At 35.9% G+C, this 20829-nt stretch overlaps 1 protein-coding gene and 1 long non-coding RNA gene across 3 annotated transcripts in view; one reads left to right on the top strand and one right to left on the bottom strand.

Annotated features, from left to right (window-relative positions):
- The window catches only part of LOC123638424, a 42128-nt gene extending 25664 nt beyond the window's left edge, over positions 1-16464 (top strand). For both annotated transcript variants that reach the window (XR_006735350.1, XR_006735351.1), the window contains exons 2-3: positions 1890-2042; positions 16290-16464. This is a non-coding gene — a long non-coding RNA (uncharacterized LOC123638424). The remainder of the gene's footprint in view (positions 1-1889; positions 2043-16289) is intronic.
- Positions 16465-19395: 2931 nt separating this feature from the next.
- LOC123638799 (olfactory receptor 2W3-like) lies at positions 19396-20337 on the bottom strand. The gene has a single exon (XM_045552623.1). It carries the CDS (start codon positions 20335-20337, stop codon positions 19396-19398), a length of 942 nt encoding a protein of 313 aa, XP_045408579.1.
- Between the last annotated feature and the right edge of the window lie 492 nt (positions 20338-20829).

Below are 20829 nucleotides of genomic sequence, written 5' to 3'. Positions count from 1 at the left end.
ATGCCCTTGTGTTCATGGAATTTATAATCGAGTGTATGTGTGTGAGATGGGAAGGCAAGCAAAAAACCAGAAAAATATATACTGCATTTGATGGTGTATGTCAGTGCTAAGGGGAAAATAAAAAAAATAGTGAGTTTGGGGTGAGAATGCAGCGATGCAATTTAAATAGAATGCTCACAGAGGACCTCATTAGCAAATTGACATTTTAGCAAAGATGTTGCAGGGAGAGGTATAGCAAATGCAAAGGCTTGGAGCTGAGCATGTTTGAAGTATTCTGGAAACAGGAAGGATCCTGGTGTGGCTGCAGCTGAGTGGGCAAGAGTGCTGGGAATAGAGAGAGGGATACTGAGGGTGAGTGCAAAGATGTTTTTACTCTGAGAAGCCATTCAAGGTTTCTGAGTACAGGAGTAATGCGATCAAACTTAGATATTGAAGATGTTATTTAGGCTAACGTGTTAAAAGTAGACTTGTACGTGAAGGGGGGTAGGGCAAGGGAAGAAGCAGGGAGACAGGTTGGAAAGCTATTGCTACGTTGGGGTAGGGAGGGCATTTTTGAGAATGACACAAAATCTTAAAGACATAAAACCAAAAAGCCTTAAAGGAAAGAATAAATGAAACTGGTTGTAAAAATTTTAAATTTTTGAATGAAAAAAATAAAAACCAAAAGTGAAAATATAAACTAAAATGTACCACACATCTAAAAGACACAGAGTTGTATTTTCTTAATATACAAAGACCTCTTACATAAAAATGTGAACAAGCCAATAGAAAACTTGGCAAATGACTTCAGCAGGCATTTATAGAACACAAATATTGAGGACAATAATGAACATGAAAAGGTTCACTAATATTTAAAGAATTTAAATAAAACAAGAATGATATTTTAAAAAATCTTTTAGAGATTTGTCTCCCTCAACACAAATGATTGATAATATTCAATGTTGGAACCTGTGTGGAGATACAGTCACACTTAGTTGTACATTTTTAGAAGGCAAGGCCTATTAAAATTAATATGTACTTATCCCTGATCCCACAACTTAGCTTCTTGGAATTATCCATATAGAAATGCTTACAGAAATGTTTGAACATATGTACAAAGAAACACCATTTATTTAAATTGGGAAACCCAAATGCCCAACATTTGGGAGTTTAAATTTCCATATGTCTATTCATTAAAATACCACTCAGTTTTAAAAAACTAAAAGATGCCAAGGGTATATTGAGTTAAAAAGTTACAAAACAGTATTATGATTATTTCTGTAAAATAATAATTATCTTAAATATGTTCACAGTGATTATCACTTGGAGTAAAGTTAAAGAAAACTTGCATTTTATACACGTTTATGGACAGTTTCAGTTTTTTTAACAAAAATTTCCTACTGGTGTAAACAGCTGAAAATAACTTTTTTTAAATCCCTATTTATTTTCTACAACCTACAAAATTTTTTTCTGTATGGGGAATTTCATCAATATCCCTTTTCTCTTCTGAAATTCTTTCCCCGACAAATCATCCTGTAAAAGGATGTAACTCCTTTAAGATGAAAATCAGATTCGATCTCCCTGTGCTTCTGAAGGGCAAATATAAATGATCAAATAAGCCTGGGTGGAACACTTAGAAGGTGTAGAAATTAATAACTTCCAAATAAGCGTTAGCATACTCCCTGGGGAAAATATTTCAGGAAAAAGATAACCACTGCTCTTCTTTCTATTAGAAATATATGATCGAAAGCCAAAGTCCTTTCTTCCCTTGACTGTGATATAACATGTCCCTCAGAGCCAACTGAGCAGATAAAAAATCCAGATGATGCTTAAATATTTCCTGCTTCTCCTTTAGTGCACGGTGCATTATCTGTGTATTAATATCTTGCTGTGTCAAATTCTCTTATCAGATTTTTAAGCACAAATCCAGCCTGCTTTCTGGATGACACTTCTGCTACAGCTTCTGAATTTCCTGAGTAGCACCAAATATTCTTCAGTTGTGCCTCTGGCTCATCATCAGCTTCAGAGAATCAACTTGCAGCACCCTGGAGCACCTGACTATGGTAACTTAAGTGGTTGAATAGACAAAATGAGGCTTCCAACCACTGTCACAAATCTTGTTAAAATCCTGGTTCTGCCCTTGGGTTAGTTATATTCTTCCTCTAGTAGGATAAAGCCTCTCTGACCTCTTCATTAAGGCATAAGTATACAGTCTGCTGTATGACAAACAAGACCCTTAGCCTCTCCTTATTTTCCAAAACTACAAACAAAACAAAAACCCAAACCCATAAAAACAACACCACTTGTGGTCTATTTTAAAAAAATAAGAGTACTTGGTAGATATATATATTCTCCTTGCTTTCATTATTTAAAAAGAAAAATGAACTAAATGTTCAACTCAAGAAATTAGAGAAAGGAGAAAGACTCCCTGCCCCTAAGGTTAAGAAAGAAAGAAAGGTAAAAGCAGAGAAAATGAATTAGAAAAATAGTGACATTAATAAATAAATCCAAGAAGGAAATCTTTGCAAACAAGCCCATAAAAGCAACAAACCTATGGTAAATCCAATGAGAGAAAAAAATTTTAAAATTATAAATGATAAATAATAGCAGATGAATAGGAAAGTATGCTACTAAAATTTTTTGAAAGTCTCAATAATATTGGTGATTTTTCTGGGGGATAAAACCATTAGTTTCAAATTCATTCAAGTAGAAAAATCTAAATAAACCCAAAAGAAAATAATTGCAAAAGTTATCAAAGAATCATTTCTAGAAAGACTCATAATTCTATAGCATTTAATTTTTTTAGAAGTATTTACATGTGTGTGATGAATTCTAACTCTTCTGTTTGGAATATAGAGAAGTAAGAAGAAAAGGGGGGAAATCACTCTATTTTCATCTCTCTTAAGAGATGCAGTCATTATTGATATTTTGTTGTCATTTTCTTTCAATTTTTAATATTTTAAGTGTTTTACATAGTTGTGATTGTATTCTAGAAACACTTTAATAAAAACTTCACTTTATTATAAATTTTTCATCAGAATAATTTACATCATACAGAGTTTGAGAAAATATATATTAGTAATACCTATCTAACAGGATTGGAAAGTTTACATGAGATATATAAGGTGCTTCTTATTAATACAATGTCTGAGCCACAGTAGGTGCTCAAAAAATGGCAGCTATTATTGTTATAGTTTGCAAAGGGATTTTCCTTTTACATGTGTCATTTGTTTAATTTATAATGGGTCTATTATTATCTCACAACATACTGTTCCCACTTTAGGGGAAATAGACAAGCTTCTTCCCACAAAGGAACATCTTGGATACCTCTCAGAGAGAAGCCAAGAATGTATTTTTGCTCCTTAGGAAAATCTTTCTGTTTGGTTGGTTTTGCTGAGAAGGTACAGTCCAGGCTGAGCAGGGTTCAACAAGTTGGAGCGGTAGAGGAAAGACAAGTGTCCTGTGTCAGAACATTCAGAGACACACAGGACCAGGATCCTAAGTGGCCCCCAGGGAATAGTAGTGAACTTAGATTTAGGTTAAGATCTTTCATATTAGGCCTTTGGGCCACATGGCATAGAAATAAAGGGTTGATTATTACTCTGAAGTCACTGAAAAGTCAATGATAAAAAGAACATCAAGTGCTCTGACCTCTACAGATCTTCAGCCTTCACCTCATGTTTCTTCAGAAGTTGCTGCTTTTTCACCTACTATGCTTTCACTAATTTTGCTTCCATTTCCTCTTTGCAGTTTGTTTTTGTGGTACCCTTGTCCCTTTTTACCACTTTTCCCCTTTCCCCCCTAATTCCTCTTCACTTTCCTTTGTTCATAGAGTTTATTCCCATCCTTCTTGTATTCTTAGCTGCTTTTTCTTTCTACTTATCCCCACTCTCCCCTTCTGGCCTCATCCTACTGCTTTCCCACGTGTGCTCCTTCTAACAAATGCTTCAAATTTCAAGGGTTCTCTCCCCTGCTTTTGGCCCTAGGTTTTCTCACTGTTATACTTAATGTTGACTCCATTTGTGTGTGTTTTTCATTTCACCCAAAGAACTAGTGTCTAAGGATTCTGCTAGAAGCTATTACAGTTGACTTTCAATAGACTACCTACAAACTCTATCCAAAGAAAATTTTAAAGTGGCTTTCCTCTATCTTCTGGTGATCAAAGAATACATTTTTTAATTTACTTTTTCATCTAAATCTTCAAACCTCATAGCAGAAAACCCTTTCTCCATAGAAAATTCTAATTGGAAGGCAAATATATATAACTAATGAAAGTCAAGCTGTTTGGATGCTGTAGGACCTAGAGCCCCTGAAGCCCCTCTAAGAAACCCCTGTCACACACAGGTTAAATGGATGAATGATGAGGGGTGATATAAAGCAATAGGAAGTATGTGGAGGGGGGGACTATGTCCAACTAGAGAGCAATGATAATCATCTCCAGCCAACTGTTGTCATATGGGAATGTGGTGCTTAGTGTTGCCATCTCATGCATTTTTGTAAGAGAATCTGGAAACTCAGATTTTATATGAAATCTCCAGATTCTTAAATAGTGGCAATAATTTTAAATATAAAAGAAACACTGTGTGTGAGGAAAGAATGCCTGTGTAGGCCAAAGCAGTCCATTTGGCCAGACTTCCATCTCTGGTTTAAGATGTGAAAGGTCACTGGGAATTTGCATGATAAATCTAGTTCTACCATATATTATTACATCTATGTTTCCACCTAACTTCAAAGTAACAAAATCTGGTCACTTTTGTTCAGTACAACATTCAGCCCCTCACCCCTCTCTAATACACGATGTAACTCTGGAGGTTTTCATTTAAGCAGAGTTTTCAGAGACTGGAGTTGGACACTCCATTGCCCCTGTGAGGTTCTTGAAGACTCCTCCCAAATTATTTTATCTCTGGAAATTTGCTGAAATGAAAGATAATTGTGTATTGTTAGTTAGTCTTATGGGAAAATGACTGTGAATGCTACAAGACTAAAACATGTGGAAACATCCCATATAGCAGTGGTCCCCAACCCCTGGGCAGAGGACTGGTACCAGTCCATGGCCTATTAGGAACCAGGCCACACAGCAGGAGGTGAGCAGCAAGGGAGCAAGTGAAACTTCATCTGTATTTACAGCCGCTCCCCATCACTCACATCATTGCCTGAGCTCCGCCTCCTGTCATATCAGCAATGGCATTAGCTTCTCATAGAAGTACAGACCCTACTGTAAACTACACATGCATGGGATCTAGGTTAGGTACTTGAATCATTCTGAAACCATCCCCCCACTTCTTCCTTGGTCTGTGGACAAATTGTCTTCCATGAAACCAGTCCCTGGTGCCAAAAATGTTAAGGACCACTTCCATAAAGCATATGCTACATTTCCATCACGTACTCCTACTATATACACACACATACACATATGTACAAAACATTTACATAACAAAGCTTTCAAAATTTGATTTACTATGTCTTATTTGGTCATTTGACCAATGAGTGACTCTGTGTTTAGGTTGCTCAATATACAAGAAACTGTAAAACAATTTCAACCAATTTCTATTTTAACATATTAAAATTTTTACCTTTAGGCATTTTGAGACCAATCCTATTATTTATTGTAATTGAATTATGAAAATTAATGACATCTTAAATTGAAAGTTATAAACTTGAACCTTATAATCACACTGAGGACATCTTTGAATGTACAGCAAGCTGACTAAAACATTAAGAAAAGTTGATTGCCACCTTTTGGTAAACATTAGTCTCTGCCTAGTAAGTGAAAGTGGGGGCTTATTAAAAGGAATTTTTAAAAAAATATATCTCATAATTCCAAGGAAAGAGCATAGCTTTGAAGTTTGCATATCTAGGTTCTTTTCTTGGCCCCATCATTTAGAAGCTAGGTCACTTTTTTTTTTTTTTTTTTTGAGACAGAGTCTTGCACTGTTGCCCAGGCTAGAGTGCCATGGCATCAGCCTAGCTCACTGCAATCTCAAACTCCTGGGCTCAAGGAATCTTCCTGCCTCAGCCTCTGGAGTAGCTGGGACTACATGTATGTGCCACCATGCCCAGCTAAAGGCATTTGGAAACTATCAAAAAGTCTTACAAGATTCTCTTTAGTAAGTTGATTTATTAATATATCTACAGAAATGAGAACTCTGTTTGCTTTAACATATTTAAGAGAGTGTCTTGGCAATTTTTAGCATGAAATAAACCTCTCTCTGGATTCACTCTCCATCATAAAGAAGTGTCCCTATACTGCCCAAAGAATATTTGTCTTCAGATTCCTCCACAGCATGTTATATTTTGGTTTGCATGTGGCCTTAAATTTTATATGTATATATACACACACACACATATATATACATACACACATATATGTTATCTCTTTCACACATACACATTCACCCACACATGCATGTACACACAGAACATGTACTTCACATGCGATCTCTTACAGGTTAATCTCCTACCTCTTTGCTGAAGACCAATAATAGAGGAAAGTATGTTTCCTTTAGTTCTATACTACTTCAAAGTTACATGCTTTTAAATGATATAATTCCAATGTGTTCTGAAATGAATACAAAATACACACACGTGAATGTCATACCATAGTTTACTCCTGCACGCTACATTGAAAAAACACTGTTTACCCAGAGGTGGTGAGAGAATCTGCTATTGATAGAATCTTGCACCACTAAAGAGCTCCGTGGAACAAATTGTATCCCCTTTGTTGTCACAATGGATACATATAGGTTAAAAAATTTAGAAGTGCCATTCTTTCAGGTCCTGGGTGAAATTTCATCATGAAGAGGGGTTGTGTTTGTAGTTAGGATAATGCCAGAACACTCTCATTTACTAACTGTGTGGAGATTTTGTATTAGATTTTTGCATTAAATAGTAGGAAAAAATCTAGCCTTAGAAAAGTTAAGAATAAGAGGGATGAAAGAAATGAAAGGTATTTCTTGTTTTTCATTTTGTTTGTTTTTAAGTGATGTCGTCTATATTTATTAATATAGACCAGTAAACCATGGCAGTGAGAGAATAACAGACTGCACAGCCACGCAGCCATATGCTGGGCCAACCCTCCAACTCAAGGCCCTCTAGCAACAAAGCCCTATATTTAACCATAGGACTTCCAAAATCAGGTGCTGGCCTTTATTAATGGATGAGGTTACCAATTTTCAATGTTGTTTTTTCTATATAAGCCTCCCATGTTCAAATTAAGTTTGTACTAAGAAGTTCAGAACTTTTTTTTTATTGGCTTTTAATTTCCAACAGACCTCTTTATCGCAGGTCACAGGAAAATAATTTTTCTGTTTCAACCCATCTCATCACAAATTTGCTTGCTTTCCAAGTTGGAGGGAAATTTTAAATCCTGCTCACTGTTATTGCAGAGAAAAGCATGAAACCTCACCAATCCTAACTGATCAGTTCCCTTGCCTGTTGAAAATGCCCTCAAGGCTTCTGCATCTAATCATGAGAAGAATGTTCCCAAGGCATAGCTAGAAGTCTTAGGACCATTATGTAATTACGTTTGGAGAGTTTTTGGTGATAGAAATTGTATTTTTCATTTCTATAGTGTCCATTCAATTCTTTTGAATTTTTTTTCTTTTTTAGCTTGCCCTGAAGGTTCAGAACAATTCTTTTATATAGATTCCAATTCTCTCATGAAATTCATTCTTTCATCAATTTTTGTCCTATATTCTGTCCTCTGTTTTTCTTGAATGTCTTAATTGTAGCTATTTGAAAATTGTAAGCTGTTAACTCCATTATGTATTAATACATATGCAGTCCCCAACACCTGGGCTGTGGACCAGTACCAGTCTGTGGCCTGATAGGAACGGGGCTGCAAAGCAGTATTTACAGCTGCTCCCCATTGCTCACATCACCGCCTGAGCTCTGCCTCCAGTCAGATCAGTGGTGGCATTAGGTTCTCATAGGAGCATGAAGCCTACTGTAAACTGTGCATGCGAGGGATCTAGGTTGTAGGCTCCTTATGAGAATCCAATAACTGATGATCTGAGGTGGAGCTGAGGCAGTGATGCTAGTGCTAGGGAGCAGCTGCAAATGTAATAAATGTAATGGGCTTGAATTATCCCCAAACCATCGCCCCCTCAATGGAAAAATTGTCTTCCATGAAACAGGTCCCTGGGGCCAAAAGTGTTGGGGACCACTGATCTACATCATCTGTCCCTCCTCTTCTATTGTCATTCATTCCCTCAATTATCAATCATATGATCTTCCCTCTTTTCATTTGTTGTAATTTTTAATCATATTCCAGACATAGTGTATAATAGAACCATGGAGGCTCTGGGTAATGTATCTTCCACCAGTGAGAATCCCCCCTTTCCATGGTTAGGATTGAGTTGGGTCAGGCTGGAGTGTAGACTTAGATTCAGTAGTCTACCTCTTGCTCCCTCCTAATCTTAGGGTTTAGCCCTCCTGGGATTTTAACAGAAAGTCTGGGAAGTCTTAAACTCTAAAAGAGTTTATCTGAGAGATTAAGTTCTGCCCTTCATCAACGTTCAGCTTTGCTATTTAGTGTCCTGTTCTGTGCAACTTCAAAGTTTGGCAAATGTCTTAATGAGAAAAACTGTGATAGAGATAGGACTACTTTCCCTGGTTAGTGTCCCTAGAAACAAAAACCACAGGCAGTTTTGCTCTATCTTTTTGAAACTTTTGGTCTAGCTCTCTAGCTTCCTATACAGTCCACTGGAAATGGAAACATTTGGCCATGCATTTGAGATATATTATGTTTTCACTCCAGCCTTATATGACTATAATGCTGGTTTCTTTTTCTTCTGGCAAAGGTTCTCTGTCTGGGTCAAGCCCAATCCTTAGCTCACACTCAGACTTGGCAAATTCTCCCTGGGGGAGAAATGCTTTTTCTCATCAGCTCAGCTCAGAATGCTCTTCTCCTGTCTGTAGTTCTCTTCCATATCACCTACGTCACTTCCACAATTCTCTAATGTCTTTGAAAATATGATTGGTAAAAATTTATCTGACTTTTTCAAGTACTTGCAGTGGAAATACTGGCTTGCTATAATCTAGCATATCCTGCCTAGAAGTGAAAGTCACAAAAGACTACCTTGAATGTGATAATAAATTGAGTTAGTGAAATGGAAGCAGTTTTTATTTTCTGAAAAGGAAAAAGTAAACATTAAGGTGGATATAGAGACAGTTGTCAATGAAGCTAGCTGTCATAATTTAAAAAAAAAATCCAAGGAATTATCATTAAAGTAATATCTTCCGTATTGCACTCACAAAATAACCAGAAATCACTCAGAATTATTCAGTACAAGCAGGGACAAGATCATTAGGGAACTTAATAGTTCACTAATCAGTTTTCATTTATGTAAAGAAATATTTGCTTCTCTATTATTACATTTGTGGAATAATACATGAACAAACCCTGGTTAAAGAAATGAAGCTAGACTTGTCTAAAGGCTTGGAATGTTTTAAGTTAAGATAAGGAAATCTGTTAATGAACTACAAGCCACCAGACATATACCTGACATATGTGGAGACTCAAGTGATCTGTTAAGTAAATTGATGACCTACAGGTGTGGTTTAACCTTTGCCTTACTTGGCCTTAGTCTTGTTAATGATTTTGTATCTTACTGTAACAAAGAATAACTCCAAAAGAGACAGGGCATAACTAGGCATGTCTGACCTCCCTTCTCATGGCCTGCAACTCAGCTTTAAGGGCTTTTTTTGCCAGGGATGAGGTCCATTTGGCCAAGAGGGGGTCCATTCATTCGGCTGGGGGGCTTAAGATTTTGTTTTAGTTCACAAGAGCCAGTTTAAATCCTACCTTAATTTCTATGTTTTCCAGACTATCAGGCCGTGTTACAAGATACCTAGAATCATAAAATTGCTATTAACCCCTAGAGTTTGTTTTATCAAATGTTGTTAATGCTTACCTTTGCTTTTTCCTCTGTCCTTGTGCTTTAAGGTTCATAAAGAGGGTGCTTTTCCAGCACACTATGGTGCCTAGTTGAAGCCTCTTACAATGTTTTAGAATAGTCTATTATTTCTTAGAGATCACCTAAATGCCTCATAACTTAGTGTAGAACGTGCTTTTAAGTGATTGTGTTCTTCTCAGTGATGCACAGAAGGTGATCTGAAACAAGAAATGCATATGCTGTGACAAGAGCCATGTATAATTCATTATAAACACAAAAATATAGTTAAATTAAATTAAGCTATTTAAACACAAATATCAATATGGTTATATTTGTTTTCTAGAGCTGCCATAACAGAGTACCACAACTGGATGGTTTAAGATAGCAGAAATTTATTGTGTCACAGTTCTGAAGGCTAAAAGTCCAAAATAAGGTGTCAACAGGGCCATGCTCCCTCTGAAACCTGCAGGGGATAATATTTCCTTGTATTTTCTTAGCTTCTGGTGGTTTACTGGCAATTCATGGTGTTTGTTGTCTTGTACCTGCAGCACTTCAATCTCTGTCTCCACAGTCACATGGCATTCTCCTCTCTCATGTCTGTCTCTTCTATTGTTCTTATAAGGATACCAATCATATTGAATTAAGGCCCATCCAAGTTGGGTATAACCTCATCTTAACTTGATTACATATGCAAAGACATTATTTTCAAATAAGATCATATTTACAGGAACTAGGAGTTACAATATCATCATATTTTTTGGAGGGACACAGTTCAACCCATAACAATAGTATAATGTAATCATGTCTGCCAAGTTGTAATGATTCTTTATTATATTATATAATAAATGCCTGCCACACAATGGTAAACCTAAAATGCAGGTATTAGTTCTATCTTATTCCAAGTTCATCAATGAGGTACACTGTGATCATGATAATCATTAAGATTATTATTGATAATATTGCTATTTCTCTCATTTCTACTGGTGTGTGATAGCAGAAATCTACAGTAACAGAAAAAACTGATTCTTCCTACTCATCAGGAAGTAAGCCAGTGATGGCTTCTCTCTTACACACTTCTGTTACTCTTTGCAGGTCTACAACATCAATGCTTATAAGACCTAGCATGCAATGGTAGGTTTAAATGGAAGAGAAAAGACTTACATCCTCTTCTCTAGTGCAGAGGTATTCAGCTAATCTAGAGTTCATATTCCTCTTCCAGTCTAAAACTTACTCTAAGTAAACAGCAAATTCATGCATAGATAACAATTCTGCAGATAGTACCACCATCTTTTTAGGTCTAAGGAATCAGGAGTGAAATGAACAATCTCAGCTGGTTTAGGGAACAGTTTAAATGACTGTAGAGCTAAGAATATGACATCTTCTTCAACAGAAGAATAACAAAGATTATATACATCCAACCACCTTCTAGAAGAAGTAAGATAGTTTTAGAAGAACCACCATAGTTCTACAAAACTAGAAAGTTGTCATGTTATTTATTGGGGAGGTGAAACCACATGAACTTTGGTCTCCCAATTATAGGACATTCAGTGAGTACCAAGTGGTAAGTTTGGTCATAAAACTAGAGATGGGGTTAGGGATAAGGTAGGCAGAACAGAATCCTTAAAATAAATACAGATCCACATATTAAAAATATGTTTTAAAATATGCCACCCTCAGACAGGATAATCCCTGAAAGGGGTTAATTATCAAAGGCAAGGAAAATGTAAAATGCTACTCACTCAGGATCTGTTAAAGGTGGTACTAATTCTTTTTAAATTATTATCATAACTTGTGTCATCCCCAAAGTTTTCCCAGGAAGACTATCCACTCATTTTATAGGGTGTTCCAGTGCATAAGAGAGAGTATATATGAGAGGGAACAATTGAGTCTGTGACTAAACAGAAGTTGGAATCTGTAAGTCTAAGTAACCTGCCCATGAATAAAGGGGCTGCTGTTATATCTGAGAGATATTTTTATAAGCCATCAAAGTTAAGGTACATGCTTTAGGGACTGAGATACATCAGAATGTGTTTATTTCTAGTGGCCCCAAGAGTGTCCTGCCCATGCAACTCATTAGGCTGAGTTCAGGTATCCAGAGTTTGGCTGCCTCTGGGGAGCAGACAAAGAGGAAGACTCTGGAGAGGTGACATCAACAGACGGTCAATCTTTTGCTGCCAAATTGACTAGGAATGAACCAATTGTCTCTACTTATACTTCCATTTCCCATACCTAGCAGTTTGGTTGCTTTTTAAAAATTTTTTTGGCCAGTCTTTCAATTCTTCATCCATATTTTCAAAAATATCTCTTCTTACTTAAAAGAGAAAAAAGATCTCATTAAGCATACATTTTGGTGCCTTTTCTCTTTCATAATTAGTTATATGTTTGTGCTTGCTAAAAGAATTGTTTTCCAATAGTGCTATCAACTCTATTACCTTCCTTCTTTGTTGAGACCTTGTCAGTCAATCATATCTGATCTATTTTACCTTCAGTTTCTGATATCCCCGTGGCTCTTTCTCCGTAGCCTAAACATATGTTCAAGTGTATCCAAATCAGAAAAATAAAAATAGAAGTTAAAACTTCTTCCCTCTCATACTCTTCTAGTTCTCCTCTTCCATTAATTTACAATATTTTTGATAGGACACAAAAAAATCCATGTGCTTTTCTCCTCCCATCAACACTGCCAAATGCCTTCTTTCCCCACCACTCTGGTGTAGCTGCTTTCAGTGTAATCTCCAATACCCTTCCAATCACATAAAGTAGATGAGCTAACCATCCTCTTATTAAATATAATTTGGCATTGAGGACCTTCTCCTCCTTTAAGAAATTATGTTATACATTGAATTCTTTCTTTTTGTTTTTCTGTTATTCCTTTTCTCAGGGTTGATTTTTTTTGAGGGATGTTGCCCCAGTTCTTTGGCTCCTGGCTTGGAAGAATCACAAGCCAGGCTACTGCAACAGAGTACTGATGGACACTTAGCATTCCACACAAGTAGCTTTTATTGCAGGCTTTTTAGCACAGAAATAGAAAGTGAAAGACATTTCTTGAGGGGAAACAGGTCTATCACCATGACTGGAGAAGACCCTGGGGTCTTACCACACTTCTATTTTTTGTGTCTACACCTTATGATATGCTAAATGGTGGGATTATTTCTCTGGAAAAGGGGTGGAGAGTTCTTAGAGCTAAGTGCACTCCCCAATTTTATCCTTATAAGGTAACTTCCAGGGGTTGCCATGACATTTGTAAACTGTCATGGCACTGGTGGGTGTGATTTTTACTGTGCTAATGTATATTATGGAGAAAAGGTCACTTTTGGTCATGAGTTCCTAGCTTCTGCACATGCTCCTGGCTGAGAAAATTTCCTAACTGCCAGTTCCTGCTGTTGAGGGTTAGGTTCTAAATGTTCATTGGCCTCCTCATTTCCACCCCCTATCCTCTTTTCCTTTGGTTGGCGCTGCCAACCTGTACCTGTCCCTAACACTTTGACCCCTGATTCCCAGGTTTTTTTCCCTACTGGGGACAAACCTCAATGTTTAAGTTTCCCAAAGTTTTATCCTTGGCTTTTTTATCTTCTCTTTCCACACTGTCCCCAGGATACTTTGCTACTTGCAAGGCTCTAACTAAACCTATCTATATGATAAATCTAAATATTAATAACTACAATTTAGACCTTTTTCTTGAGTTCCATACTAAATCAAATGGAATCTTGGCTATATATATACCTACACATGGTTTATTTGTGAACTCTAAAAATGGTTTTACAATCCAACTCATCATCTTCTGAAATAAACTCCTATCTTTGTATGTCAAATATTCAGAATCTCAAGGCCAAACCCTCAGTAACCTAAGTGAGAATCCCCTGAATTGTTCTTGATTCTTCCCTTTGTTTTAGTCCCCAAATTCAACCTAAGCTTTGTCAATTCTCTCTGTGACATTGTTTTAGAATGCATTCACTCTCTAGGACATATTTTCCATTTGTTATCAATACATTAGTTAAAATCTTTTTACCTTTGTGTGAACCAACTATTTAGTTCAATTCCTAAGAGATCTTCCAACCAAACAGACTCTGAGTTTCCACAGTATTAGTTGAGTTATTCTCCCTAAAACTGGCATAATCACATTACTTACTTGCTAAAAATAGCTTCAGCTACCATTGTCTGCAAGATTAAATAAAAAGGACACTTTTAATATATGAAACTGTACTTATTATATGGACTCTGCAGTTGTGGAAACAGACCCACAACTTACTAATCACCAAATCCACCATTCCACTTTGGGGCCAGCATTCAATTATGCATTCTATTGTCATCTGACAGGTATGATCCTGCCCTATTTTCCCATTCAACATACTCCATTCCTAATTCAAGAATTTGCTCAAGGATCATATTCTTTATGAAGATGTAAAACCTCTATTTATTCTCTTTTTTGAGGTCCTATACCACTTCCCAACTAATTATTATTATTACTAATCAATGCCCATGGTAATTCATTTTTGGCTGCCTACATTCCACACTAGAATGAGAACTCCTCCAGGGCATGACCTATTTTTTCTTCATCTTTTTATTCCTAACGCTCAACTCCATGTCCCATGCATTCTAAGTCTCAAAAACTTTATGCTTAATAAATATTAAATTAACGAGCTGAGATTCTGGGAATTAGATTTAGAATATAGTGTCAAAGTAAATTCTAATTGTGGTGGATTGAGAGAAAACTACACAAAGTACTTTATCTTGCTCTCTCTAGGCATGTTGAAGCTTATGTGTACATTTCCAAAAGTGGATATTGATTTAAGAGGTGAGATCATGAATGTGGATGTGAGGAATCTTCTTAATATGTAAAAAATGATAACTTTCCTTTCGGCTTAAAATTCTTAGGCAGCTCACCATTGTCTTCAGAATAAAGTGCAAACTTTTAAGCATGGCGATGTCTTGCTGTGGTATCTTCCTAATAATATTTCTGTAGTTTTACAGTTTGGCTTTTCTCTATGATGTTCCTTTCTCTTTGCATGTCCTTACATAGTGAATTCCTTTTTGACCTTTGTAGTTCAGTTAAAGCATTGCCTGCTCTATGAAGTGTCTTTTCTTCTCCCCAGTAGAGTTGACAGTGCCCTATTTTACGTCCCCGGAAGATGCCAAAATGCTTTTATTATGAAACAAGAAAAAATTTAAAATAATCATGTAAGTACCCAACTCAAGGTACCATTAAAAAGGAATCCAGTGAAAGAAAGGAGAAGATATTGAAGAAAAATATCAGAATCAATTAGTTAAAAAGAGATTTGGGTTGATTCTTTTCAGGAAATCATTCTGGTATGGCTTCTAAAACCAAGTTACTGATAAGGCTAGGGGTGCTTTGTAGAGTTACATTGCTTGTTATATAAATAGTACGTTTAAGTCTACTTCTTTCACTTAAAATTTTCAACCCTTTGAAAAGTATTTCTCTCTGAATTATTCCATAATTTCACTTTCTTGCTCAATATTACATAACTCATTGACCTATCATTTTATATTTTATACCTGACTTATTAATGCTTCATTATAGTTAGTGGATACACAGAGGATTCTTCTCTCAAGGAATGAGAAATCAAAATCGAGCAATCAGTATTCTTCTTTAGGATAATTTGTTTAATTTATTACCTTGGAATTTTCAAAGCCCAATTCTATTTGGTCACTGGATGTGATTGCTTGGGTTAATCAGCTGTTGGACCTCCATTCTCTTTGTTTCCCCATTGGAGATTATCAATTAGCACTTACTGTTTTTGCCATAGTCACTACTTATTCTGGGATTAATTGTCTAATTAAAATGATTTCATGTTTACTTATACAGAAAAATGTGCATATGTATATGTATATTTTATGTATGAGCACAAACTTAGTGTTCCCATTTATAGGGATAGTCCCTTGTTATGAAATCAATTTAAAAAGTGAACACATTAGCCTTACCAGAAGCAAACTCTTAAGTGTTAGAAACATGAAAATGTTACTAGTCTATGAATCAAATAATCTTGTTCTGTTAGTGTTAACCAATAAAATTAGACAGAAATAAAAATAAAAGCTATAAATGCTGGAAAAGAAGAAATACAATATTAATATTTGCACTAAATATGATTATACACTTAAAAAAATCAGAGCCATAAATGCTATTTTCATAGCAATATGTTCAGCAAGGTTATGAATTACCAAATTGTTATTCAAAAATCAATAATTTTAACACATTCAAGGACAATCTGTTGGAAAATATTGTGTGACAAAAAGGTCCTAGTTATAATACTAACAAAACAGCATCTGACATACATAGGAAATTTGAATTGCATCTGACATGTAGAAAATTATCTAAGATGGTCCTCTGAAGCTTCCTGTTGTATAATAAATTTATTACCTTATTATTAATAAATATAACTGTCACCATTCTTTTTTCAGTAATAAAGAAGACTTTTGATGCATGCTAAGAAAACAGAGATTTTTTTTCTCTCAGGATCTTCAGTTTCCCAAAGGACAGAAAATTCCATTACTCTTCGAATCATGATGGTATTAAATGGCAACATCTGGTCTAGCATTCAGGGCAGAAACTGGAGCTCAGAAGAGCTTCAAAAGAAAGCACCAACTCTGATATTAGAAAAATAAATGTTATTGGAAAGCTTGGCAACGTAATAAGTCTATAATGAGTCAAGATTTATGTAGTTTCACTTTGTATCTAGGATTTCTGTATGTTGGATATGAAAGGTAACTAAGGGAGAAAGAATAATATCTATTATGAGTCATAATAAAAGATCGACTTGGTGATATGTGCATACACACACAAACGTATACATACACGTAAAATATTTTGTAAGCATTGGCTATATACTTAGGAAATATATTCTTTGCAGAATTATATTAATCATTTCTTTGTGGTGGATTGGGAGACAAGGTGAATAAAATGCAAAAAGAAAAATATATTCAAAGGTGATGGGAGAAAACAATGAGGGAATAAAGAAAAAAGGGGAGATATAGAAACCGAATAAGTGAAAGAGGAAAATAATTCATTTAGAGGCAGCTTCTCACTACTCAAATATCTTCACTTGTGTGACTAACTTCTGAGGCTTTACATACCTGAGAAGTTTTATCACACCCTTATATTTAAATTACAACGTTACTGGATAAAAATCTAGGTTTGAAGTAATTTCCTTCAATTTTTTGAAAGTAATACTCCATTGCCCTTTTGCATTCAGTGTTCCTTTGAAAGAATTTGATAGTGCATCTAAGTGACTTAGGCAAACAAAATTCAAATCCTATATGGATGAATGTAACTTTAGGTCAGGGTTCAAACAATCCCACAGGTAAAATTTTAAGAAAATGAGCAAATCACAGTCCAAAATCACAATAACACACAAGGAAATACAGGTACTGTGAGGCAGAACAAGGTAGAAACAAAAGGGATCAGAATCAGTTTTGTAAAGACTTTGGATTTTTGAATTTTTAGATGTGGAATATAAAATAAATATAATTAATATGTTTTGTTTCAATACTTAAAAGAAAGTACTGAAATTTTGAGCAAGAAACAGAAAACTGAAGGAATAAAAAACCAGAGTCTGGTCCTGAACAAGATGCTGAATTATTAGGAATGTTGACTGTCTCCTTCAAGTTAAATCCCAGAAAAACTAGAGAGAATAAGTAGAGAAAACTGTAAGAAACCCAGAGATATTAGCTGTGTATGTGCAAGATGGTGGTTTAACCAGGGGCAGAGAACTCTTCAGCACAATTGGGTATTTGGAATCAATTTTTAGCATGCAGTTTGGGTTTGGGGGCTGTCTGCAGAGGGAGAAAAATTGAAACAATAAAAATTGTCAGTATGATATTAGTGATTGTAGAGAGAAAATTGAAGCACTCCAGAGACAGAAACACTTTCAAAATTGAAAAATAAACTGACAAAATCCAATTTTACTCCAGGAAAACTCTCTTTTCATTCTTTTAAATGGCCTTTACTACTTTTCTACTTCAGACACAAAAGGTTACTATGTTTTTTTTTTTTCTTTTCATGAGACAGGGTCTTGCTCTGTCACCCAGGCTGGAGTGCAGCGGCTTCATTATAGGTCACTGTAACTTCGAATTCCTGGGGTCAAGTGATCCTTTTACCTCAGCCTCTCAAGTAGCTAGGACATTAGGTATGTGCTACCACATTCAGCTCATTTAGAAAATTTTTTTGTAGAGATAGGGTCTTGCTATGTTGCCCAGGCCAGTCTTGAACTCCTGGGCTCAAGCAATCCCCCTGCCTTGGCCTCCCAAAGTGCTGGGATTACAGGTATGAGCCACCACACCTGGCCCTTACTATGCTTTTTAAATTTTAAGACAATAAATACAAATAAATGTCTTTAATAAAAAGTAAACATTGGAATACAATTATTAATATTTGGATTTTTTTGGCATTGTATCAAGGTTATGTTTAGCAATGTCTACTTGAAAATTTTAATTGAAAAAGTAGCTATTTACAGGGCTCACCAAGATAGAACCTTTGTCCTTAATATGAATCAGTGGGAAGACACTTGAGAATATATTTCTTTTTTATCACTAGGAAAATGTAGGATCACAAATCCCAATTCTTCTATATAGTTTAGAAATTAATCATGTGTAACTTTGCACAAGCACTATAAGGCTTGCGTGTTTATAAATGTGTATGTCTGCATACTTGTAAATACACAGCTTTCATATTCACTTTTATCATTGTCACTTTTAATAGCCCCTTAAATAAAATTTATATTTAAAAAGTGAGAACATTTATACTCATCCTGATAAACCCAGGTACATGTTAAATTCCTAGCTCTACTATTTGTGGTTTGTTTGATAATGTTTCCTAACCTAACTAATGAAAAGATTCAGAATGGTTCATTTGTTTTGAAACATAAAATCATATCAGAATCTCACAAGGAACTTTTTCAACACAAATATTTCTAGGCTTACTAAGCCTCACAATTTCTGGGGTTGGAACTTCAAAGTATATATATCTCCAGGTAATTTTAATGCAGCTGATCAGTGAGGCAGTATTGAGCTCAAAAATTTAAATGATATTGTAGGCCAATGTCTAGGCTACTGCTCTATCTTTTCCACATAATGAATTTACAGATATCAAAAGATTAAAGTAGTATAAGTATTTTGGTACTCCATTGACTCAATTCCATGGAAAAATAACAATCATACAAACTATTAATGAGAAAGAGGATCATCATATGATTTTTGCTAAGGCAGAGCCTCTGTCAGTTAATCCATAGTACTGAAACAGTTACTTATGGTTTTGTTGGATTTTAATTGAATGTGGCTAGCTTGGAAAGGAGGAGAAAAGATGATTTGATGTGTTGATACAAGATGCTATAAAAATTAAATTTTTCCTATAATTTACCTAATCATCGGCATCATATTTGGAACTTTATAATACATAGTCTCAAGCTCCACACCTGGAGGTTTTTACTGGGTAGGTAGGAATATTTAGATATATTTGAAAATTTCACTTCAAGAATTATTTCATTCTATTAAATAAGTAAAAGAAGCAACCTTAGAAAAAGTGACTGTCACCTTGCTTTCTAGACACAAGTCTCTTCAGTGCACCCTTCACATCCTTGTTTCTAAGTGTGTAGATAACAGGATTTAACATAGGGGTCACCAAATTGTAGAAGAGGGTAAGGAATTTCCCTTGGTCCTGAGAAGGATTATTTCCTGGTTGCATATACATATAGATTATATTCCCATAAAACAAGGAGACTACAGTGAGGTGGGACCCACACGTGTTGAAAGCCTTCCTTCTTCCTGCAGCCGACTGGATTCTCAACACCGCCAGGGCAATGTAGCTGTACGAGATGAGGATAAGAGACAGGGGCACCAAGACAATTATTACTGACAAGATGAAAACAGTGGTCTCTACAGCCACTCTGTCCACACAGGCAATTTTTATCAGAGCTGGCATCTCACATAGGAAATGTTTCACCTTACATCTCCCACATCGTGGTAGCTTCATAGTCACTGGAGACATAACTAGGGAGTTAAGGAGTCCAACCCCCCAGGCCACAGACACCAATTGCCAGCAGAGCCGAGGGTGCATAATGACAGAATAATGAAGGGGCTTGCAGATTGCAGTGAAGCGGTCGTAAGCCATGACTGCCAAGAGAACACATTCCGTGCCACCCAGCCCCAGGAACATGAAGAGCTGGATGGCACAGCCCATGTGGCTGATGGTCTTATCCAGCCCGCCTAGGTTGAAAAGTAGCTGGGGGATGGAACTGGTGGTGAAGCAGAGGTCTAGGAAGGACAAGTTAGTAAGGAAGAAGTACATGGGCGTGTGGAGACAAGGGTCCAGGCGGGAGACCAAGATAATGAAGATGTTGCCCACTAAAGTCACAAGGTAGAAGATGAGGACAAACACAAAGAGGATATGTTCCAGCCTGGGTCTGTCTGAGAAACCCAGTAAGATGAACCGTTCCTGGCAGCTCTGATTGGTCATGACAGCAGATCATCGGGACATGCCTGCAGGGAAGTGATAGGAACATAATGTGTTCTTAATGAAGCAGGCTAAAGAACACACAGAGAGACAAGGGTAATATCAAGGAATTATGAAAAATAGTTACATAAAATGTCAATATTCCATGGAGACATAGATCATATATTTTGGGAAGAATGTCTCTTCTTATTGGTGTCTTTCATTTCTTTTTGAATACCAAAGTGCAGGTCATTGTAGAATATTTAGAAAATACAACCATATATATAAAAATAATAGAAAAAGATTGTTCACACCCCAGAAACAATCACCATTGCACTATTGATTTCTGTCTTTTCTCATGAGTACATACAATTTCACATAACCTATATCATAGTGTGTTTAAAATTTTATGTTCTAGATTTTCTTTCATTAAATATTATAGTGTGAGAACTTGCTTTGGTTTTAAAATTCTACAAAAATAATCATTAATGTCTGTATAATATTCCTACAGCTATG

Source organism: Lemur catta, chromosome 5 (genome assembly GCF_020740605.2).
Source record: "Lemur catta isolate mLemCat1 chromosome 5, mLemCat1.pri, whole genome shotgun sequence".
Classification (NCBI taxonomy): domain Eukaryota; kingdom Metazoa; phylum Chordata; class Mammalia; order Primates; family Lemuridae; genus Lemur; species Lemur catta.
This window is presented reverse-complemented; position numbering and strand designations above follow the sequence as displayed.

Bases quoted from the DNA above. Each gene is read 5' to 3' on its own strand.
- LOC123638799 (XM_045552623.1), bottom strand. From the start codon at position 20,337: ATGACCAATCAGAGCTGCCAGGAACGGTTCATCTTACTGGGTTTCTCA.